The sequence below is a fragment of the Sturnus vulgaris genome, chromosome 13 (assembly GCF_052056855.1).
Source record: "Sturnus vulgaris isolate bStuVul1 chromosome 13, bStuVul1.hap1, whole genome shotgun sequence".
Classification (NCBI taxonomy): Eukaryota; Metazoa; Chordata; class Aves; order Passeriformes; family Sturnidae; genus Sturnus; species Sturnus vulgaris.
Genome location: NC_142255.1, coordinates 5,040,429 through 5,065,518, shown reverse-complemented (window position 1 = coordinate 5,065,518; position 25,090 = coordinate 5,040,429). Strand labels below are relative to the sequence as shown.

At 41.4% G+C, this 25,090-nt stretch overlaps 1 protein-coding gene across 3 annotated transcripts; it reads right to left on the bottom strand.

The window, feature by feature from the left end:
- ANXA2 (annexin A2) lies at positions 1-24,393 on the bottom strand. Of its 3 annotated transcripts, XM_088172413.1 has the most exons (13): positions 22,956-23,010; positions 19,144-19,203; positions 15,394-15,493; positions 10,401-10,495; positions 7,497-7,610; positions 5,451-5,541; positions 4,908-4,987; positions 4,527-4,586; positions 3,841-3,934; positions 3,025-3,120; positions 2,002-2,060; positions 1,262-1,384; positions 1-371 (listed from the first exon to the last, which is right to left on the bottom strand). In XM_088172413.1, the coding sequence occupies exons 2-13, from the start codon at positions 19,189-19,191 to the stop codon at positions 312-314; spliced, it is 1,020 nt and encodes a 339-aa protein (XP_088028539.1). In that variant the 5' UTR covers positions 19,192-19,203; positions 22,956-23,010; the 3' UTR covers positions 1-311. The 3 variants fall into 3 exon arrangements, with proteins under 3 accessions (XP_088028539.1, XP_014734690.1, XP_088028538.1); XM_014879204.2 differs by lacking the exons at positions 1-371; positions 22,956-23,010 and adding an exon at positions 23,924-24,393 and having other exon boundaries at positions 1,175-1,384; XM_088172412.1 differs by lacking the exon at positions 1-371 and having other exon boundaries at positions 1,175-1,384; positions 22,956-23,311.
- Positions 24,394-25,090: the final 697 nt, after the last annotated feature.

Here is a 25,090-nt window from a genome sequence, read left to right as displayed (position 1 = left end):
AAGTAAAATGTCATTTTTATTTGTTTTATTAGAAACATGGCACAGAGAGGCAGAGCCTTTCACAAGCATGTGTGAGCCTGTTTCTCCCTGGAGGGTTAGTTTCTCTGGCTATACACTGTTAGGATCTTTGGCAGAGCCAAGCAGAGCTGCCAAGAGGGGCACACGCAGCACAGGGGAGCAAACTGCAGCAGGGCTCTGGCAGGGAAAGGGCAATTCAAGGTTAGCTAGGAAATCCAGGTTTTCTAGGATTACAGTAAAATGAAGAGCAAAAAAGGCTTGTCTCTGGACTTGGGTTTCTTCCATCACAGTTTTCAGTCCTCTCCACCACACAGGTTCAGCAGTGCCCTCTGGTAGTCCCCTTTTGTGTCTTGCTGTAAAGCAAGGGAAGAAAAATTCAAAATACATGTCAGGAAACAATCACAAAGTGTGAAAGCATATGAATTATATTCTAAATCTGTGGGACAGTATGATTCACAGTGAAGATTTCTCAGCCTGGAGGAGACTATCTTGACTGAATTTTACTTACTTGTGAACTTAAATAATTTAATCATTCTTGCAATACAAATGCAAGGCCAAGAAAAGAGAAGTTTGGGTATGAAAAAGAGAAACACAACAAAGGAAAGCTGAAGGACTCAATTCTGCTCTGTCTCACTGATCACTGCAAAAATCATATACCAAGGTAACTAGTAAAAAAATTTGCTAATAATCTACAGTTGACACCTTCAGGAAAAGATTGAGTCAAGATTTTGACTCTACACAAGGAATAATGTAGCATATGCTGTTGTGAGGGTGAAGATTAGCTTTGAAACATATGCACAGGCTCTTACCTGTGCCCCAAGTTAGACAAAACCTAGCACCTGTAGCTCCTATCTAATCACAGAAATGGACAAAAGCCACTCTAGCTAAAGAGCCTTCTCCTTGAGCACTGAAATAAAGTAGCAATTTAGATGCTCTACTTTCATTCAGCAATCACAGAACAGTTGTCTTTTCTTTTGATCTGAGGATATGGACTGGTGAACAGAATTTTCCTTCAGAACACATCAGGTGATTGCACAAAGCCTGCATGTACTGTCAAGTGGCTGCCAGGAACTGTACCAGGTGTAGACTGTGAAGATAAAGGTGGGGTTTTCCATAGCACACAGATAATACAATATTATCACTGCAGCCTCTAACACACCTGCCATGACTTCTAGTGGTACCATGAATCCAATGAGGACTGCTGCAAAGGCCCATGATATAAAACCAAAGATGAAAAACTTGCCTGGATGAAATAATAGAGAGATTTTCCGTATTTCCTCTTGAATTCACTCTTGATTTTCAGCATGTCAACCTCACAGCGGGATACCATAATCCTGATCAGGACCTTGTCCCGGGTTCCCTTGCCCTACAAGCAGACACACATTTAGAGCTGCAATAGCTGAAATGCAGAACAAGCCACCATTAGTTAATGGTAGGACAGCAAACTACAGGCAACCAAGATGAGCAATAAAAGATACAATGAAATCAATCTTCTAATGAAGGTCATTATTATGATCCAATAATTTGAGAATGAATGTACCTTTCTCATCAGCAGTGTTTAACCAAGTCACAGTCACAAATTTAGCTTAGACTGTAAGCAGCACTTTTGGTTCACCAGATCTTCCTGGAATTGCCTAATGCCTGTCACCAGGTGTTTCTCTTGCATCCTTTTTCTTCACAAAATGTTTTGAGGCAAATTTAGTATCTTATTTTGGTATTTAATAAACAGCTTTTTCTGCTATCAGCTCTTAAGTTACATGCAAAAGATGTGTCTTTGTTAATTATAATCAATTGATGTAATAAAGATCTTTATTATGAGACTCTTTTCTGTATTTCCCTATACCAGATGTTAAAGAATGCTATTGAAGAATATTAGGTAATTGTTAATTTATTTACATGCCAGTCACATTTCATATGAACAGAAGTGCCTAACAATGACAACAACAAAAAAAACCAGTAGAAACAAAAAACAGTCTTTCCTACCTTCATGGAATCATACAGTCTGTCTGCAAAATACAGCTGCTTGTTCTGAATGCACTGGACTGAAGAGAGAGACAAGAATAATTAAATATCCTGCCCATACACAAGACACATAATATTGCAGCCATTTTTGAAGATATGGTAGTAGTCAAAATAAGGTTTTCAGCAAAAGTCCTCCAAAAAGGGGACCCAGAGAAAATATTTTTACCTGACTTACTACTTAGAAGTCATTTGGTTTAGCTTGTGACTGAACCACAGATGCTCACATTCTTAGGAAGTGTTTCCTTACATGGAAATTGCATCATTTCAGAAGTGTATAATTTCAGAATGCTAGCCCTCCTCCACAGTTTCCAATTCATGGTTCTACATCTAAAAGCAATCTCTCCTCTGGAAAACCTCCTTGTAATCCATAAGAAGCCTCCTTTTCAAGGCTGAGCTCTGTTTATACTCCATTTGCATTACACAGCTCTCAGTTCATCCTTAGTCTGAAATAGATTTTCCCCTTAAAGACCTCTCTCTTAAACACAGTGACATCCTTGTCATCTTCACCTCATGGCACAGTATCAGCCTTACACTCTGCCTCTCCCTATTTCAGAGGATTCAGTGTCAAATCAACTCTTCAATTAGCCCCTACCACCCCTCACAGCCTGCCTGTCTTCTCCTCTGACACACACAGTTTTCTCTCCAGCCTATGTGGGTACTGAACAATTTCAACCTTTTTGTTTGTTTGAGGAAACAAACATTAAGCCTCTCTATCAAATAAAAGTGGAATTAACAGCAGATCACAACAGACATGCATTTTCATTTCAACTGGAAAGCAAAGTTTATATTTTGCAGAGGGCAAAGATAAGCTGCTTCTCAATACCTGCAATATCCTAAAATACACCAGTGGATCCAACAACACCAGTACATCCAGCTAACTTCTCATCCAGCAGGGTGAATCTAGGCCCTGCCTTTATCATGATATATTGCAAGAGCCCTGAAAACATCCTATATAAAGACAGTCTTTACTTCAGGGTAACTTACCAAGATTAAGAAAGGCATTCTCCAAATCTCCCTTAACCTCCTTCTTGATGCTCTCCAACATGTCATATGGGCTGTAGCTCTTGTACCTCTCAAACACTAGCACAGAAAACAAAGTAGGTGAAATTAAAACCAGACCAAGAACTGGCAGAAATATCCACCCAAAGCATGTACACAGACACAGGAATGTAGAGACACATGATTAATAAATACCTATGCAAGTCCTTCTGAGAATCTCATCTTAAATACAAGCATAAGTTTGTCAGCCAAAGGTCCCATGTCATGGCCTTTTTGTTTTCCTTGAACATCTCCACAATCTGGGAAAATACCATCTTAATCCTGTACTGGTATTTTTTGAAACAACAGTGATTTAAGCTCTGAAGTCTTCAAATGGCTTTTCCCATGTGCTGCTTTACAGGAGTATCAGAGCTGCTTTTGAGTCTTCACTGGCAGATTTAAACATATGACACAGCTAAGCTACCCTGGCACAGAGGTAAAAGCTGAAGGACTTCTCAAGGTCTCCTGAATTCATGTTTTCTAGGTTTGCAACATCTTTGTTTTCACTGTATGTGACATATAATTGAGCATTGTTACACCTGTGTAAAAAAGAGGTGTACACACTTAAAACGTGAGATCAACACATCCACAGAAATAACTAGATTAAAAAAAATTAACACTTTGGACATGAATTAAGATTTATGAGATCACCTATGTTTTTTGAGTCCTTTTCACAATCATTTCAATTTGTGACAAAATAGTTACCATTTTGTTATAACTTTCTCTTACAGGGGGGAAAAAAATCTGTCTCTTGAATAGTACCTTTCTGCAGGTGGGGAACACTTCTTTCAGTCATAATGTTGATCCACTTGGGGACATCAGTTCCCTTTCTCTTCACACCAGCATCATAGAGGTCCTGGGGTTACAAAGAAGAAGAAAATCACAAAAAATCAGGAGTTGCACAAGAAGCCATTGCAGTTGTATACAATTTCCTTAATGAAAAAACAAGCAATGCTGGAACGGTGTCTGTGGGAGAAACATACAAGGACAGGTGGCTGGGCAGGTCACCGGGACAACATTTAAGGATCTAAATCTGACACTAAGACTAATTACTTTGTATTCACCTCTGGCTACAGCTTTACTCTGTATTTAGCTCTGTTTATCTCAGCAGAACTGCTCTTGACAGATGCAGATGTAACAAACAAGCATTAACAGCCACTAAGTTCACTGCAATGGATGTATTTCCTTTTGTTAAAGGCTCTCTCTCTCTTCATGTGTCTAAAAGAAATACCAGAGAGCTTTTGTATAGTGGGCAAGTAGTCTGTGAAAATTGGTACCTGAAGTGGTCAGGATTGCAAGTGGCAGATTCACTGACACCATGCAAACATTACTGTGCAGGACAACCTAAAATACACACACCTACTTCACAAATGCTCTCCACTGCCACAGTTCAATATCCCCCAAACCTGACCAACTGGAGATATTTCATGCTCAATACCAGCACTTACCCTGGCATCTTGGTCAATCAGCTCGTAATCAATCACAGAGGTATCTTCACACCTTTTGCCCTTCAAACAAGACATCAGTATTTTAGAAAGGTTTCACAGAAAGTAAGCAGTTTGCCATATGCATATTCCATCATTTTTCCTTTTTTTAACCTGAATCTTCTAAACGAGTAGCTGCATACTCCATCCCCATTATAAAGCTAAGCTGTGAGTGCTGCATTTCTGTTAAAATACTTTGCACCCTTCAACATTTTAATATTATTTTCCCCCCAAAGGTCAGTGAAAATACAGGGAAATTTAAGAGTGCATCAGAAACCAAATTGTTTCACTGGCAGCCACCACGCAGGGACAATCTAAAGGGTGGGAAACTATGAACAGTCCTACCTTGGCCAGGGCAACCATTAGCTTGCGGAAGTCACCAGATGTGTCTGATATGATGTCCTTTTCCAGTTCTGTCTTGTACACTAGGAAACAAAGAGTTCTTTTCAAGCAAAGGGTGTCTTACAAATACTCCTTTGCAAGGAAAAGGGCCGCTAATTACTGTGTTTTATGCACATTAACAAACAGCTACAATCTAAGTCAGGTGTGGAGGACAATGGAAATGAGCCCATGCTCGCCTAATTCAAACAGCATTGCTACCAGCTCGTCATGAGTTCCATGCAATCAGTCTCTCATGGAAAACTTATAAAAAATTTTCATTTAGACACAACTTGTGTTAGTAGCAAATAGCCTACAATCTGTTTGCCACCAAGCAACAAGACAAAACTATATAAACTACACAAATGTCCAGAACACCAGTATAAAATAGCAGAGAATCAAAGCAGATTTGAGTGAGCTTTCTAATAATGAAAGTCACACTGAGGGGAATTTATCCAAGAAATTTAGTGTAAAAGATACAGTACATGGAAAATTGCAAAGTAAACTCACTTTCCCTGTAAACTCTGTTGATTTCACTGAGCTCCTGATTTGTCCGGGAGCAGATGATTTCAATGAGTGTGTCTTCATCAGTTCCCAGCCCCTGCAACACACACGGGACTCAGTTAGGAGCTAGCAATGAACAGGAACACTTAAATGGTTTAAAAATATTTTACAGACATCTCCTCTCCTCCACTCTAACAGTTCACGGATATTTTTCGCCAACTGCTCCTGAGAAAAAACAGATGGAATATTTCTAGTGGCTTAGAGATCCTCTAAATGTTCTCTCTGGGCAACGTGCATCTGCTATGAGTGTCTAACAGTGGCCTCCTCACCAGCATAACTGGAGAACATCAGCATATCATGGCCTGTGTGATATTTTTTTTTTCTGGGAAAAAATATTCCAAGGAGCAAGGGAAGAAAATCCAGTCTTCTCCTCCTGTTAGGACTCTGTTTGTTAAGCCCACCTGTAACAATGTCATTTTGCAAGTGGCAAAAATTGGCATAGTTTCCACAGGATTTCAAGAGAATAACATCCTGGGAAAATGTATCTCATGTTGCAGTCTTGGACATGTGGAAAATGGAGGCAATTATGTGGCAAAGCACCCTTTGGGTAAAATGTCTCCCTTGAAGGGGCAAGAAAGTGGAACAAACCCCCCCCCCCCCAAAAAAAAGGAGCAAACCCAAGTAATTTTATGAAAATGGCTTAAAGCTAAAAGAACTAGAAGAGCTTTCCACACAATGGCTCTAATTCTAATAAGCATCTGAGGAAAAAATGAAGACTAACAACATATATAATTTTCTAAAAATTTTTGAAATATTTTCAAGAATGTGTAACAGAAAAATAATTAACTCCTCACTGATAACTTTGCTTTTCTCAACTCTGATACCAAAGTCATAGCTTGTAATGCTCTATTTATCAAGCCAAACTTAAGCTCAGGCAAATTCAGAGCATTGAGAGGTTTTGCTAATTCAGACCAGGTGTTTGGGAGCTGGGAAGAGCAACCCATGGAGAGCACAGATTATTCTACATTTGGGACTACTCTGAGGCAATTGCTTGGTCTTTAATCCCAAACCCCAAACTAGTCTGAGTCACAATAAATTATGGATAGGCTGTACTCAGACCAGGAGAGGGCAGCATCTGATTACTCAAACAGGGCATTTGGCCCACAGTTGAAATTACCATCTCCATGGTGGGTTGGTTTTTTGAGTTTGAGGATTTAAGGAAATTTTTTTTGGGGGGGTGGGGGTTGTGTGTGTGTTTATGTGGTGGACGGGGTGGTTTTGTTTTCTTATTTGTTTATTAACTCCTTTTTAATCATCTGGAGAAGTTAATTAATAGTTATGTCTAAAATACAGAACATGTCAATAAAACCTAAGTACTTGTCTCTAACTCTTAAAAAAAGCCAAAGCTTTAACAAGAACATCCAGAAGTGATGATTAAACGATTATAAAGTGATGATTAGACGATTATAGCTACAATTTGCCACACCTTAGTTTGCTTACAAAGGTGATTGGACTGGCATGAGCACCTGTCAAGTCTTACTTCAGTGGCCTGCAGAGCAGATATCTCTGCAAAGACTGCTTTTGATGCCTCATCTTCCTTGTCTTTTACACAAGGGCAGGGCTGGTACAGGATGTTCTTTATCAGTGATGACCCAGTAACTGAAAATTACCGTTTAAGCCTATAAATGCCAGCAGAGGATCTGATGGCTCCTGCCAACAACTACTCTCTTAAAGATTTCTCATACTATGAACCTGTGCATTGTTTGTAAAAGCAGTCAGTAAAGCAGCCAGGCAGAGAAGCCTACTTGTTACTCCTGAACTGACAAGAATAACGTTTTCCTCAAAGAGAGGATTTAATCAAGAGTTTAAATACTCTTTATTTAGTTTAAACATAGTTCCATGATTTCTCTCATTTTGGATGTCTTGCAGCTGGATATTTAAACTGTAGCACTAAAAATAAAGTAATCAGTTTGAAAACCACAGCCCTGAACATGAAGTCCATATTCTTTCTCGGCACCAGATCAACAACGTTAAATTTCAAAGCTTATTTACCTTCATGGCAGCTTTCAGTTCAGAGGCATCATACTGTGCTGGTGTCTTCAGCAAGCCCAAGATCACTGCCTCCAAATGACCTGAGAGAGCAGACTTGAGTGCTGCAGAAAGTTCCTGTAAAATAGATGGAACGATGGAAGAAAAGAAATTAAAGCTCACTTCTGATCTCCAGAGAATTTAACCTGCAGGGCTCTAAGTCGCCAAGCCTGCAGCAGTGTTTCTTACACAACAGACAAGAAAACAGAAACATAAAGAGCTTTCTGGTTGTGAAAGCATAAGAAAGAAATTAGGGCAAAGGGTTTTTTTTTAATCCTCTGAAAACAAGAAATTCACCAGTGTCTGACAAAGTGCTGGAAAGCACAGTGCAGACACATCTGAACAGCTTCACTCCAGTCCTGAAGCACTGGTGCTTTTTTGGAGCTAATAAGCACAGATGGATCTGAGTTTGATTCACCGTGGTCAGTGCTTGCCCATCATACTCCCACAGTTTTCCCAGCAGCACTGTATTATTTGTGGTTTTCCTCTCATCCCAGCCCTTTACTAGCTAAGACATCGGAAAACTGACTGCACACTTATTCCACTGTAAGGCCCAGTTCCCAACCAGCTATCTAAGGAGACAAAAAAATCATCCCTGAGCACTGAAAAATTATGCCTATCTTCAAGGAAACCACCAGAAGGTTGTAGCCTAAATCCCTATTGTTAATTGCCAGTCAGCCCAAGAAAAAGAAACAGTCAGGGACGTTCACTGCAGAGGATGCAAATCTGCACCTAACAGAGCCCGTGTCCTCTTATGGGTTTCAGATGCAACTTGAATTATGCCAGTTATCAGTTTCCCTGTACTGTATGCTACAAAGTTGAAATCCCCGGGATCAAGCCTGTGGTTCACACAGATCCATGTATTCCCTAAGCTGAAGTTAAATCTGTAGCATGCAGAAGGGAATTGCTGCATTTCAGTTGCTGGTTTCTCACTAACAATCACTGATCTGGAGAGGCAGGGGAAAAGGAGGCAGAGAAAGCTGAATTGCAGAGAAGTTGTGCCAGAGGGATAATGAGCCAAGGCATTTAGTTAATTTCCAGAGTCACCCATTTAATCCAGGGCACTAGTTGATGCTAATACAGTATGCACTTACTGCATGGATTGACCAAGGGAGAGAATGGAGGTTTGGGGCATCTGGCTGCCTTAGACAAGAAACATTTTAGTGCAACTACTTCATTTGGGATACAATGCTCCAATCTTTATCTGGATGAAAATGGGTTCTTCAGAACAGCCACAGGAAAGATAGCACATCTCTTTGTAATCAATTTTAAGGAACACATTATCCAGAGAAGTTATGGTTGACTTATCCCTGGAAATGTTTAAAAGGCCAGGCAGGATGGGGCTTTGAGCAATCTGATCTAGTGGAAGGTGTCCATCTTGGGCACTGAGGTTCCCTTCCAACCTAAGCAAGGGTTTCCATCAGACACTGCTCATCCCAAAGGAATTAAAAGAGAGGTGGCCTATATGACATTTGAAAATTATGATCCATTAGTAATTTCTATTAGGATCTATTAGATCCTGCAACACACAAAGCAAGCAGCCTAGTACAGCACAACACATTGCCAACAAAATCTGCACAACTGCTGGCAAAGAAAACCATCAGACACTGTCCCTAGAAGATATACCTACGTGTCTTTTCATATTCCACTTCCTCCTCTTTTGCCTCCTCATATGTTTATCTCTCTGAGTGGTTTCTATTGCACATTTCCATTGTTTATACAACTGTTTTATTCTTTGGAACTTGTTAAACTTCTGATAAATTCAGTTTGTTCTTGGGTCACAGCAAGGAAAAAAGTGAGAGAGAAACATGAAAAAAGTTGCAGATTTTCTTGGCTGTGCATTTTTGTGATCATGCAGAACATTTAACAAAGCTTTAAGCGACACAATTTCATGACTGGGGCCCATTTCTGTGCAGATTGTCCCAGTGTCCCCAGGGCAGGGTGTGCAGATATGTGCACACATGCACGTGTCCAACCTGGCCATGCCTCTGCATACACCTCTATCAGTCATGCAGAAAAGCTGGTGAACTTCCAAAATTTAAATCTACATTTAAATACATTTGGTTTCAGATGAGTATTCTGGGATGCTACTGGAGGACTACCATTTGGGGTCTGGAAAACCTGGAAGAGATACATTCATCATAATCTGAACTATATATAAGTTTCCTCTTTTTCACCAGCATGAAACTTCAAATATGGTAAGATTTCCAAAACTTCCAAAGAGAAGCGTTCTTGCCTCCCAGACAGCAAGACTCATTTTGCAGAATTCTGAACACATCTTACAAATGTCTCTCCATCAACAGATCAGTACCTAAGGTCTTTCTGCCAGGATCATTTTTAATGACAGTTCAACTCATTAGATCACTATTCCACAGCTGCAGTGCTCGTAGCACAACTGACTGCAGTCCTGTCTCAGCTAAGTTAGCTGTGGAACAGAAACAGAACATTTCCTGTATGCTAAGTTGTCTTAACAAAATAAACAAAAATCCAACATCCCCTCAAAAAATATAAACCAACCAAAAGAAAAAAAAAAAACCCAAACAAACAATCCCTTAAAGCACTCTCTTTCATTTTTTCCTTCAAATGGAGGCACTTCATGCCAGTGACTTCTCAGTATTTTTAGCACATTTCACCAAAGAATCCTGTGGATCCCACTGTGATTTCTGAAGGTTCTAGGAAACCATCTCCAACAGATGGCAGTCCCGATTGTGCATAATCAACATATTTCAAAGTTATACCAGTCCTAAACTGTGGCAGCATGGACAAAGTAGATGCATCTTGAATTTCAGTGAAAAGACAAACCCTGAAAAAATCTAATTTTCCACAAAAAAAATATTCAGTAATTACTATTTCTTCATGTTTTATTACCTTTTTGGTTCTCCTCTGATAGGCAAAAGCAATGTCCTGCCTTTGCTCATTGTTGCGGTTTGTCAGGATATTGATGATGGTGACCTCATCCACACCTACAAAGACACGAGACAGAGAGTTAGAGAAGCTTTCTTGCCCCTGTTTTTGTATCAGGAGGTTCCCAACACTCCAAACACAGCACAGGTGCTGTCTGGAGCAGAGCTCAGCAGCTCTCACTAGTTAGTGTTGATCCTGCTTAATAAAAGTATTATGAATAACTTTTTTCACACTTGCATACACATCAGTGTAAAAGATGATTTCTTGATAAAAAAACCTCAGAAAGTAAGCACTGGATCAGCAGCTACTAGCAGGACTCAGATCCCTGCCAGAATTCAGCTACATTTCTTTTTCCTGTTACCCAAAGTAACCTGAAACAAAGAACTGCAACAGATACTATAAAAATGAATCATTAAAGTAGGAATCTTGCATAAAACCTTTTAACCCTAGCTGCAGAGTCTAAAATTGCAAGTCAAATCCAAAAATTCTCTTTCTTCATCACATTTTTCATGATGAAATATTACATTTGGTAGCCTCGTGTCCTTAGCTTGTGCTGAGGCAGACCTACATCAGTGCTCTTCCTCACATAAGCCTGGCCTGCAAATGATGCTAGAAGGCCCTGGAAAGCATCATGTGTCTAAGTTACAAACTCTGAGTTGAAAACAGGCTGACTGCACATTTCAGCCGTAATCTACTCCCACACATTTTAAAGCGTTCCCACATTATAAGAGAAAACAAATTCTCCCTGTCCAGAAATGGCCACACACAGACATTGAGCCTTTTAGCTGTTGCAGGCCCACAGCACAAGCCAATGCCTTAAGCTTTTTAATAAATTCTGAATTTAAACCATTCTTGGCATTCAAAAAAGCAAATGACATTTTCAAGTTGTACCACAATTGCTACAGATTAAAAGTCCACAAATGACTGACTGCATCCAAGTTTCTTATACATACACTATGGAAAAATGAAGTTAACTCATTGCTCTGGCATCCAGTGGAAAGTAAGTGCTTTTACTTCATTCACACTTGGGAATCATGCTTCACACACAGGATGCTGACTCACAGCTGCTGAGGTGGGGCACAGCAGGACAGCAGCTCAAACACTTTCCTTTGCTGTTTGCTAAAGTCTCTGAAAGTTTCAAGGCAATGAAAAAGAGTTTATTTCCAAATTTATTCTGGCTAGGCAGATTTTATCCCTGCATTTTTATCAATGGGGAATGGAAAGGAAAATTCTGCTTAATAACAGCTTTTCTTGTGAAAGAGACAATGTTTGGCATTGGTAAGCTCACAGTGCTGGAGCTCAGTCAGCAAAAATGAGGAAATGAACAAGAATGGGGTCAAAGGGAAAAATTTAGATAAAACAAGACCATAATTTCAGCTCTGCTATTTTCCTTAGCAAGGGTTCACCAAACCCAAACCATGTTGCAATAAGATATTTCTTTAGTGACAGTTTCAATATTTGGAATATCTGACTGATGCAGTTTGGTGGATTTCAGGCATTGCCCTCTCTCACCAGCAAGCCAGCAGATATCCTCTAAAAACCTTTACTTCATAATCTTAAAAACTCTGTCAAAAGGTATGGGCATGTTGGAAATACCACATACACAGAAGACCTTTCTGTAAAATTGAATTGACTGCTTTACATGTCATCATTGTTTTGCCAATTTCTGGATATAATGAATTTATTACAGATCTATGTTCTAAGCCCTTTCCTACAAAAAACCTGTGCCTGAATTCTGCCACTCATGGAATAAAAAAGTATCCCATGAGACCTCAATAAAAGGCTGCAAATAACAAATATTCACAACCTAGTCTGACAAAACTAACTTGAGACACACTAAGTGTCAATGCTAGGAAATAACTCTGAAACAGAAAAGACACACTTAAGCAGCTGTCTTTGCTACAAGAAAAAAGAAAAGGAAATCTAACTTAAGCTCTGTTAGTGCCCTTCCAGATAGTTTCTTCTGTTTAGGTTCATGTACATCAGCTAATCTATACACAGAGCACAGTAGAGCATTATACAGAAATTAAACAGCTTCTTGTCCTATGCAGCAAAAAGCCAACGTTCACAAAGGACATGCCAAGGCACTAAATGAATTTGATAGAGAAACACTACAGAGCATAAAAATGAAACACAGCCATGGCATTTATACCAAAAGGAACAAGCCAGAACTTTAACAAGTTATTTGCATTATGCAACCTCTACGTTGAACAATTGCTAACTACAAGGTTTTATATGACCTGGAGTAATTTTTGCACTTTTCCCTTCCTAGGCTGGTGGAGATATATATATATATATATATATATATATATATATATATAAATTTAATTCAACTCCACTCAAAGCCCTGAAAAGGACTGGACAATGTATTTGTGCAGTATAGTTTTTGCAGGTAGATCTAAGCCCAAATAAACATATCACAGTATTTTCCAGAGGTGCCAACAGATGGCTTAGCAACCTGTGCAGAGTTAATCTGAAGAGTGTGAATGAATGCTGAAATATTTAGATATTACACAGAGCAGAACAGTCATACACTCTGCCCTAGATCTTTTCCCTAAACAAAATATACAGCTGCTGTTTAGGCAGTAAAGTAAGTTTTAGCCATTTGACACAAGAATCACTAAAATGGAGATTCATAACTCTGATTTTGGGAGCTTCCATTACTGAGACACAGGAGGATAGTAATTTAAATGTAACTCTCCCAGACTGACCTGCCCTGATGGCAAACACCAGACTTCAGGCACTGTTTATTTAAGGTATAGCCAGAGATAAGACTCCACAATATATCATTTCCATGGTACTGATATAACTTCCAATATACTGGAAACACTGCTTTGGTGAGTGTGAAATACAGGCCCATTATAGCACGTACAGATCTTGATTTTCAACACTAAGGAAGCCCAAAGGTTCAGATACCAGGTGTCCTTTTATCCTGTAGAGCATAAAGCCCCCCAAATGGTCCTTACATGCCTGGTTTTTGGTTTATTTTCAACCACAAACCAGCTTGCATATATTTATAACTTACCTCTCTCACTGTTTTAAAATGAGCAAGTCATATTCCTCTTCATCATTCTGTGGTAACTTAGATTGCTTATTTCTACTTCCCACATAGAATGCAAACTAATTTCTAGAGAAATGCTGAGACTTCCTAGGAAAATGGCAGCTGCTGTGGATGTTTGTTCATTATGGGTGTTATATTTTTAGTTCAAAAACTTTTAGATACTTCCCAGAATTATTTTGAAACTTTTTCTTGCAGGTAGCTCTTTACATCACTGTTTATAAAAACAGTTCTTGTCTGGATGAGTTGGAATTTTCATTTGAGGAAAAATCCTACATATGCATTTTATCAAATCTTCTGAATTAGTAAATGAAAATATCCTGTTCCAGAGCATTCAAAATGCAAGGAAACAGTACCTGGAAGAAGGGTCATAGCACTCTAGTTCTTAATTTTCCACAAGAATATTTCCTTTGTGAGATTCTTTAGGGTGGAAGATCCGGTATCAAAACCATAAAGAGATTTTCCCTTTAAAGCCACCTTCCCAAAATAACATCTGGGTAACAAACTAATAAGCAGAGAGAAGCTCAATCCTACAAACGTGCAGGTCCATGAGTAGGTTCCCTATTATTCCCTCAGAGAGTTGAAAAATCATCTCTCTACTTTAATGTTTCCGTGCAACTTTACTGCACTGCTTATCTTTGCTGGGACAAAGTGGAAACACAACATGAGCTTGACTTGCCTGACTGGAAAAGCTTTTGTACTGCCTAGGATATTGCAATTTCCTTTTGCAATAATTAGCAGCTTGGGAATTCAAACATATAAGTTTGTATCTATCCTGAGAGTCTGATGATGTATTTGACATGTCTAGATTAGCCCTATAATCAGAGCTGCAAAAAAATCATTAAGTCTAGACAAAACTCTACATACATACAAAGCATCTGCTGCCAAATCTGATTTTTTATATATATATATATGTATCTTTCACTAGAGATTTTTTTTTTTAAATCAAACCATAAATGATTCAAAATCGAACTGAACCCACTTTAATAAGGAATTTCTCCAGTTAAATTAAGAAATCTTTTGAAAGAATCCCTTGTGCTTGTTATGGAGGGGATATAGTTTACAATTTATATCAAGTCAAGCACATGCTTTGCTGGCACTGATGGAAACATTTCTAATTAGAAATTGTTTAGTTTTTAAATTTCTCTCTGACATGAAGGCAAAAGACTTGCCAGTTCCAGCTACACCCAGTTGCTGCTCCTCTGGCCTGGAGCAGGTGTGGAAAGTGTGGCACTCCCTGTCCCAGGACAGGATCACAGGCCAGGAGTAGCACCAAGGCATTACTTCAGAGCTGCAGTTCCCACTCCCTGCTCTCCTGATGGTTTCAATGTACCAGAGGGAAGCCAATCTAATAACCCAGCTCATAGAAGCTCTCATGTTGCCCTGTTCCTGAAATACTGCAAACTCATTTCAGAAACTAGTTTTTAGGACCTTCTTTGACCCCAAATTCATACAAGATAAATGAGTTTTATTACTCCTATGCAGCTGTCTGGAGAACTGAAAGGGAGAAGAAATGTCCAATCCAACAATCCAGTAGAAATCCATGATTCAGAGCTCACTGCCAAAGGAGCTGACACTTCATTCTCAAGTGGCAGAAAAGAAGAAGAATTTGAAGTACTGATGAGTCAAGAGAGAAAAAGTGGACACTTGCAGTGATAATCTCAACAACTCACGGCTACAAACTTAAAAGCATATTCAAGGCATGCACTTACAGTGTTCAAAATCTAACTTGGTCATGATTTCATCAGTGCAGTCTGAGGAATCCAACACCTCCTAAAGTAGGCATCTTTGAGTATGGATATCAAAATGTTGGTGTTGAAACACAGTCTTGTTTTTTGTTTTTTGCAAGCCAGTCTTTTACCTTAGCACAGAATGGAAGCCCCAGCCCCTGCTGCTCACCTTTGGTCTTGATGGCTGTTTCGAGGGCTGCAGCATCCCGGTCAGCATCAAAGTTTGAGTAGGCCTTCACTGTGGCATAGGCACTTGGAGGGAGAGAATGCTGCAAGGAAAAGAACAAAAAATCGTTCAGAGTTAAACTGTGCAATTGTTGAAATTAATAAAACACATGGCTCTCGGTTACCTGGCGTTCAGCCCAATGTGTAAATGCAAGAACTACCATCAGGTATGTGTGAAAATGGAATTCTGCTAAGAGCCACTGAACTCTCTTCTCCTCAAGTGTATCGCCCAGAAATCCACCCACAGCGTGCTTATTACAACACAGAATATATACAAACAGCAAAACCCCAACACCTTCCAAGTTCACTCAGTAAACTTCAGTATTCTAAAATCTGGAGTTTTCTGGCTAGATCTGAAGGAAAATGATTACAGGAAGCTAATACCAAGAAGTTAAAGTTCTACAGTGTTTTAAATTTGAAGTCAATATTTTACTTTTGATTATAGGCTGCAAAAAAAATTTTAAAAAGAAGGAAATTAAAGATTAAAATTGATAGTCAGAAAGAGTTTTGTGCACTATCTCATGACCTTTAAAGATAATACACAAAAAGAAAAAAATCTATGTAAAGCCATAGTTCTAGAAAGCAGAAATTAATAATAATTTTTGAAACTCTTGGCCTCCAGATCCTTGCTTTAAGCAGAATGAAGCTTGCAAAATCAAATGACATTTCAAATTCCCTCTGCGAAGAGTAAGAGGACTTGCAGGTAAGCTCACTTAGTAAAAAGATGCAACATCTTCCAAACTACCAGATTTTATCAGCTGTTTATTATAGTCCACTCCTGAGGATTATAGCTGCAAACAGAGGGTGATCAGAACAGAGATTCAACTCTTCTCAGCTGCTCCAGTGTAAGCTAACAGCTTGTTATCACCACACAGGGCAAGGTTAAATTAAAGCACAGATTTTCATACAAGTAGCTGTGTATATTCACAAATCCTACTCTGCTGAGTTCAACTTAGAAACCTATACCTCTGGCAGAGAGGTAGAGCTACTAGCACCTGAAATTGCCACAGCCATTTCCTAAATAAATGAACAACTAAGCTTCCTTGGAAAAGATCCCCAGAAACTTTTGTTTCCATCTCTAACTCCAAAATGAAGTTGGGTTCATGAACAGAACAAAGCTATGCTGATATCCCCGGAAAATATTTTTACATGCAATTTTTAAAGAAGATAGGTTTTAACTAAAAAAATTCCGTGGTTTCTGACTAATTTTGACTCTACCCCTGTAGAGGTCACACTGTTCTGTACAGATTCCTCTGGCAGCTACCCCTGTGCCTTCTGGAGACAGTCTGTTCCATGCTGTGGAGATAGGAAGTCAAAAAAGCACCAATAAACTCAATCATTTTCTTTTGTCTCTTACCATCAGTTCAGTCCAGCAAAGTGGCCCCAGTTTGGCCCAGAGCCACACCACAAAACACAGCCTTTCCTTTCAGTGGATCAAGTTGGCAATCAGAACAGTAAATGCAGACACGCAATGCAGCCTCAGAGAAATGTGTGTGCCTGAAAGATTGCTAAGCCAGGCATCCCCATCCTGGGCCACTGATTATTAACCAGCACTCTGGATAAGATGAAACAAGTCACCTGGTGACCTTAGCAGAGCTGAGCACCTCTCCTTCCACTCAGCTCTAAGTATTTTCTGAGTAATTTAGATGGAGTAGTTTACTGTAAAGATGATAGCATACACTAACAAAATACACAGCTTATTTGCAATTTGGTGGCCATTTTTCCTCTGTCCCTCCACTCAAGGCATGTACCCAGTCAGACTGAGTTTCCCTGAGAACTTGACAGGTCTTATCAGGGTGATTGCCTATGAAAAACAGCCATTTAAATCCCATGCTATTCAATTACTCTGGTACACTACTGTACCACAGTACCAGTACTGTATATTTTCAGACAAGACAGCTTTTAAACTGACTTTCCATTTAGTTCAGTACAAAATTCTTTACTATGTGGCAGTAAAAGTCCAGATAATGTGCAACTGCACCACCCATCTGGGCCAAACTAAAGCAGAGAAATTGGTTTTCTCCCAATGCATTTCGTGTGCTTCAGAGGTCCTCCAATTGCTTTACTTCCTGTGAGCTTGACAAATTTAATCCTATTGGGAAACAGGAGGGAGAAGCAAATATCACTGACAGCTGCAGAGGCTTAAGTTAAGCTAAAAACACCAGGACTTTTTCACAATCTCTACACCTGAGTATTCTGAGAATCTTTCTGTATTCTTGTGGAGAGATGCAGAAACTGGGAGCACAGATGAAGCTCAGCTCAACTCCATCCTCTCCGTGGAAGGAAGGAAGGCTGAGGCAATCAGGTCCTTTACTTCACTCTAATCAGCAGCAGTACCTCTGATGCAGAGCACAGGACAGCACTGGGGTTCAGCCACAACCATTCTATACCCTCAAGGTTAAAAACCTTTTAAAGAGAAAAACTGGTGGCTCAACTACTGCTTTTAACATCAGTTAATTTGCTAAATCATTGCTTAGAGGAACTGGTCTAAATGCTGCAGAGCTACACAGGCCAGCTACTCAGTAATTCTGGCTTCCAACTTAGAGCACAAACCAGGTGCCTGAGCCTTCTTACACTCTGCAGCAGGATTTCTGATGGAAATGCTGCCATGGAACAGTATTCAAATCTGAATTTTGCAACTACTTGAAAGCATCAAGGAAGAAACATTTCTGCCCTTGAGAATATATTGCTTAATTATTATTCCAAGAGTAATTCTCCATTGAAATACATAACCATGAAAGCTGAAGACTTGACTACTTTTGCACTACAAAACCAGTTTTACTACTTACCTACAGTGCACTGGCCAGCTCTTTGCAACAGCTCTTCCAAAAAGATAGTCTGGTATAATTAATTTCGCAACAAGTAACAAAAATTGGCAAAACATTTGCTTGCACCAAGCTCAGATGCAGAGCTACCAGCTGTAAGATTTATATGTGTAACAAGTTCATTAGAAATGTGATGAAATAATGCACAGATAGGATTCACTTCCTCTTCAGTAACAATCACAGAACCGCAAATTCATGCTGATACCACACTGGGAATCTACCATCTAACTGCACCTTAAGATATCAAACAAAGACTGTGGCTTTCTGGTATTTCAATAAAACTATAAACCAAGTGCAGATGTGGAGAAAAACATGCAATCTATAATAAAACAGAAAATGAGAAAATAAGTCTGAGAAAATAAATTTTTTCAAGAGCTAGTTTGGTTTTGATGATAACCATTACAGGAATTAGATCACAAATATTTTTCCTCTCATAATGTTCTCCATTTTTAACTGGAAAATAACCCAAAAACTTAGAGGGTATCAGCAAAACTGAGTCTATTTCCATCTTCTGTTCTCATCCTTAACTCGTTCCTTTGGAAGAAAGAGGGACACAGATGCAAACCAGCCATTGTTTGCCCTGTGATCTCTTTGATGAGGCCCAGCAGGAGGATACTGCTTGTGCTGCTGGCCAGTTAGAACAACTCTCATTATCTCACTAAATCATATAACTGTCCTGTGGTTTACAGCTGGTTTGTGGATGAAAACTGATCACTGCTGATTAGGTTTTTAGCCAATAAAAGTTTAAGAGATGTGTGGAATCTTGTAAACTGTACAGCTCAGAGCAATTGTTGGTGTAGAGTCCTGTAAAAGGAGCAAGATGAGATTTAAGTAAAACAAACTTTTCTTGCTTAGATAATAATACTTACATCTCCTTCAAGGCTGAGTTTGCTTAAAATTTCATGAACAGTGGACATCTTGAAGGAATGCTGGAGGAAGAGAAAAAAAAAAGACCAAGTAGATTTAAATATATTTACAGTTACACCAGACTTAAAGCATTACAGCACTTCAAGGGACACAGTCCAATGGATTTGCTAATACCAAGCAGAAAATAAGATTTAAGAGTTTCCAAGCCACACCACCATTAAAAATGCAACAGCAAGAGGTCTTCATTCCATTGTACAATAAAAATTCCTTAAACGAGCATTTTTTCTGCATTTTAAATACTTAAAACAGGAATTTGAGAATCCCTGCCTCAGAAACGGAGTTCCTAAACTGAAAACTCAGTACTAGGAAAATTATTCAGAAACAACATAGCTTGGTCCAGCTCCAAGTCAAAGAATAACAATAAGTAGTAGAATTTAAATGACATGCCCAACTCCTCAAGTACTCAGGAAATGCAGTGAAATTATTTCTTTTCTTGCAGGCATTTTACAAAACCATAACCCTGTTTAATCTTTAACCCTAGATTCTGGGCCTTGTGGTTTTGTTGTAGCTCTCCAGAACAAATACCACTGAGTAACACGATTATCAGAGATGAGGTAGTAAGGACTATCTCTAAATGGTAGCTCCAAAAAGAAGAGCCATTGTGGCAAGTTAATATCAATGCTCCATTGCCAGGACCTGAATAATATCTTCCTTGTATATGTAAAAAACCAGGGGAATTCCAACCCTGAGATGGATTATATACATTGCAGAAATAAACATTGATGTGATAAAAGTTACAATGCTTAGCCTTTTTTAAACTCTCGTGTCTGGTCAGGGAGTTTGCCAGAGCTGTATTATTGTTTTAGTGAAACGGTCTCTTAGTTTAGGAACAAAGGTTGCAAGCCAGGGGCAATATTTAAAAGACTTGATGCATTCCCAAAAACATGCTCTCAAATTTCTCTACAGAAAGGACAGACATTGCTGCTCACATTGCTATCCAGCCACCCAGGATGGCACCTGCAGCAAACGTTATTTGCTGCTGAAATGAAAACTCTCTTCCAAGGACCTCTACATCCAGCTACAGAGAGCAGTATCAAACAGGGAAAAGAGCTGGTTTAGGAGAGGAGAAAGGGCAGCAGCACCTCAAAACCAGTGACATTCCATGAACTGATAAGTGAACCTGATACCAAAATTGCCCTGCTTTCAGCTGGGTGCCACACCCCTCACTTCCCACTGTAACCATTCCCCAGTCCAGTTACTTGGCTCCATGCCCCCCCCAGACAACTCCCAGCTATTGTGCAGCCAGTCCTGGCTGTGTCCTTTCAACTGGTTTTCAGTCCTCCACCAGTCACTCTTCTGATAGGATGGGGTTTTCCTCAGTACCAGCCACACAGGCCAATTTCCTCTCCACTCAATGACTAATCGACAGCTTGGAGAACCAGAAAAGTTTGGAATAGTTTCATGATAATGGTGTCTGGTTAAAACGCTACGGAAAAGGTGGGGGTTTTTTTGTTGTGTTTTTTTTTTAATTAATTTTTTTTTTTTTTATTTTAGCTCCTGTAAAGAGAAAAGCAAATAAATTGTTACTTTTGGCAAAAATAGCTAGTGCTACAAGAATAAAACTCAGCAGCAAAATTACAGTACTTTTATGGTCTAAATGCTACCTCACATTTCCTCACTTAGAACGCAGAAAGAGAATCTTCCATCTTCTGAAACAATCTAGGTTTAAGCAACAAAAGCAACTTTACTTCAACAAAAAGTAAGATTCCAGTAGAAGAAAAGTAAGACAGAGAACAAAAATGACAGTCATGCACTGATATATTTGAGAATAAATGTTTTTTCAGAGGTAAAATCCAACCCAGGCCTTTAAAGAGAAGCTGCAGAGGTTATAATAGGCTGTTGGCATTATTAACCATGCTGGTTAGAAGGGACTGATATATGTTCCTGAGTTATGGAATTCCTAATTTCCGCTTCACAAAATGAAGAGCCTATCTGTGAGACCTTTGTACTCTGACAGTATTTCAACTGTTACCCAAGATAAGCAAGTGAAGTCCTTTAGTCTGTCTTGTCACAAAGAAAACACCAGTGAGAGCTGAAGCAAAGCAACTGCAGCACAACTTTTCATATGGAAAAAAATTAAAATCACTCAACAGCTTTTTGCAAGACTACTGTTTCTAATCAATTAAAAACCACACTGAATCAGGTTTGTTGGAACAAAACACGAGATCAGAGTCCAGGAACAGATCTAACACACCCTCACATAGAGCTGGAACTCCAGGTTCATATCACCAGAACAATGCTGTAGCAACTGACTGCCCATCAACACAAGGTGGCAAAAGAGGAAAAAAGGGAGTTCTTGCAAGAATCATTGCAGAGAAAGATTTTTTACCCTGAGAACAAACATAGCTCTTGTCACACCCTGCTCTGTAAAGCACTTGCATTTGAGAACAGACTCTCACTGTTCTCTGATGGACTGATTTTATCTGATGTAGTTTTGACAAGTTCTGGATGGGTTTGGACACGTAAATAGAAAGTACTTGCACTAGCCTGTTCTTCCTTACACTGGAAAGGAATCAAGTCTTACCTTCCAGCTGTAAACAAATACTTCAACAAACACCTTAAGGCGTTTCTCCAACCAATTTCTAAATGTGCATTACACAATCTGAATCATATTATTCTGCTAAAACAGATGGCATAACCTCAGGCCTCCCAGAAAGCACTGGTTTACAGGTCTGTTATTATACTGGCCCAGTCTCTATTCACCAACTTACCCCTGAAACTCCCTGGTAACAGGAGAACATGTGTTTAAAAGCAGCCCCACATCTTGATTTCCAGGGCCAGCTCACACATATAATGGAAAAATTCCCCGTGTTCCATGGAAAAGTTTCAGGTATGCACAAACAACTGCATTGCTCAATAAGCAGAGTTAGCATTTTAATAAGCACTTATTATAATAGGAAGAGATATGAGCAAAGGGTGCTCCCAGACACCTGAGCCAAGGAAACAGCATCCCCAGAGTGAGAGAATGGAAACTCTTCCACTTGGAGCAATTTGTGTCCGAAAACTAGAGCAAGCCTGTTAACACAGGAGATGAGGGAGAGTGAGGAAGACCTGCAGCATCTGCTGTAAATGAACCAAGGGCTCAAAATCATTCATTTATATACAATGCTAAGCAGGAGTACAAATATGCCAGGCTGCATTTCCCCAAACCACCCAATAAGGTTTAGCACATCATTTAAAGCCACTATTTTGAACAATAAAACCAAACCAAACCAAAAACAACCAAAAATATCTTTAAAGAAAAGCATTTCAATACTCATTGAACTGCACTACCACAAACATACTTGAACCATTTTCTTCCACGGGGATTGCTAATAACCCAGGAAGTTCCATTCCAGGAAGATACCATGTACATACAAAATTAAAGACTGTTGTTTCTTCACATTCAAATTATTCTCACTTTTGAGACTTTACAAGAAAACCTCTTTGGATTTAAGTTTTGGGGGGGTTTTTTGTTCATCAAGGCAAACTACACCAAATACTGGCCAGTGAAAACTCTCCCCACTAGGGCTGCTGCTGAAAACCAGCTCTAGCAGCAGAAGGCACACACAGGGATGAATCACTCAGGGGCTGGTTCCAGGAGTCTTTCACTCCTGACCTGAAGAGCGGGGTCTGCACCTCTGTGCAGATATAGCATTTGAATGTGAATACAAGAACTAATGTTAAACAGAAGTAAAGCTGCTACATACAAGCAGACAACTCACTTCTGCATAACTATCCTGAAGTCTGTTCACTTCTCTTTCAATTAAAATACCTGGTAACATTCCTGTGCCCTGCCTCCCCTCCTCACTCGAAGTGGTGTCCGAGCTAACTGACAATCCAAAGGAATCTCCGCAATTCTGCCGACGGCCGGGCAGGGTGGGAGGCAGAGCCACGCCCAAGCCTGGCAGTGCTAGAGGGCGGCGCACGGGGCTCCCCGGAGCATCGCGGGGGAGCGCAAAGGCAACGCCCGGGGAGCGCTGCCCACCCGGCACTGCCCCGCTGGGCTTTCCTGCTGCCCGTGCCAGCGGCTCCGGCAGCCGCGGCCGCACCCGGGGTGAGAAGGGAAAGGAAGCGAAGGGGCCGCTGAGCTGGCGGGCTCGGGGCTCCGCCGTGTCTGCGGGAGCAATTCCAGCCTCGCTCCAACTGAATGAACACCGCCTTCAGCGAGCCTGGCTGGCCGGCACAGCTTCTGGGCAAGCCTCCGTGCCGAGAAGCGAACGCACAGTACACCATGGTCAACCCAGCCGAGCCTTTGTGTACCTTAACGACGAGAAGAAATGACTATGCGGGAAAGTTTGCCGAAGTTTGGGACCGGTTCCTCTTTCGTGAGCGCTGCCACACCCAGAGTTGCTGCGGGGCGCACGAAGCTTCCCGAGGGCTGCCTCGCCCACGGCCCCACCGTCCCAATGTGCAACCCAGCACAGAAAAATAACAGGCGGGCAGGGCCGGAGGAAGGGGAGCCAGGCGCGGGAGGGGGGCGGCTGCCGCATCCACCAGCCCACTCCGCATCCATCAGCCCCGCTCCGCATCCATCAGCCCCGCTCCGCATCCATCAGCCCCGCTCCGCATCCATCAGCCCCGCTCCGCATCCACCAGCCCGCTCCGCATCCTGCCCGCACAGTGCCCGCTTCGCTCTCCCCGCAGCAGCGGCTCCTAAGGCGCGACCCCCGCCCGCAGCCCGGCCCGGCCCCGCGGCGCTGCCGCCCCCCTTCCCCTTCTGGGCTGCCGCCGAGGGCTCACCTGGCTGGGGCGGGCAGGGTGGCTTTGGCGGCGACTCGGGCGGCTCCTCGGGCGGCTCTGCCAGCGGCTGGGGCCCGCAGCACTCCGGGCGGGGTTTTGTAGGGCCGGGCGGGCCCTTCCCTCCCCGGCTCCCCCCCGGCACGGCGCTGACTCACCCGGCCGCGCCCGACTCCGGCGCAGGACGAGGACGGGGTGGGCAAGGGTAGGGCAGGAGCAGCCTCTCCCTCCGCACCCGTGCCCCGCCGGACGCTCAGAGGGCTCCTGAGGTTGCGGGAGACGCAGGGGGCAGCGCCCGGGGCTGCAGGGGTCAGGGCTCAGCCCTCACCCTCCAGCCCCGCTCCTCCACCGGCCCCCTGGCCGCCCACCTTGCAGATGCGACCCCGTACGCCTCTCCCCAGCCCTCGCCCCAGCGTTCCTGCTGCAGCAGGTGGTTGTTTGCAGCCCGCGCTTTGAGTTCCTCACAGCAACGCGGCTGTGACAATGCTGGGGCTCTCGGGGCAGAGCACAGCAGCCGAGTCCCAGGTGCCCAGCACAGGGCCCAGACCCCGAACGCCCCCGCCCCGGCAAACTGGGCACTCCCTGTCCCGGACTGAGAACTGGGCTCACACACAGCTAACCAAGATCCTACAGGTGGGGCCCAGCTCGCTTCCTGCAAGCCGTTCTCAGAAGGCCTAAATGACGTCTGGCACAAGCAATAAATGCTGGAAGAATGATACACAAGCTCTGCTCTGAGGCTGACTGAATCATGCTCAGATAACCCGAACAGGCCTACCACACCCAACAAAGGGACAGTAATCAAAGCTTGATTACTTGATATGACTTTCACCTGAAAAGCATGGACAATTTATAGGTCATCCACGTTAAATACTGCAGAAAAAAGCAAGCACTCCTCACCCCGAATATCACTTCCTGTAACTTCAGCGTTTTCTTAATCCCCTGAGGGTGAATGAATGTACAAAGTTCTTTCAAGAATATGTGGTCACCCACTTGATTTGATTCTGCAGAGATATCTGTCTCTGCTAGTAGAAGTATTTTTTGTAGGCATAGACAGAGATAGCAGACACAGGGTAAAAAAGTTTTAGGTTTAGCCCGGTGCATAAAAACAGCGGTGGCAAAAGCTGGCAAACACGAAAGAGACTAGAACAGAGACACTAACTGCTGAGATGA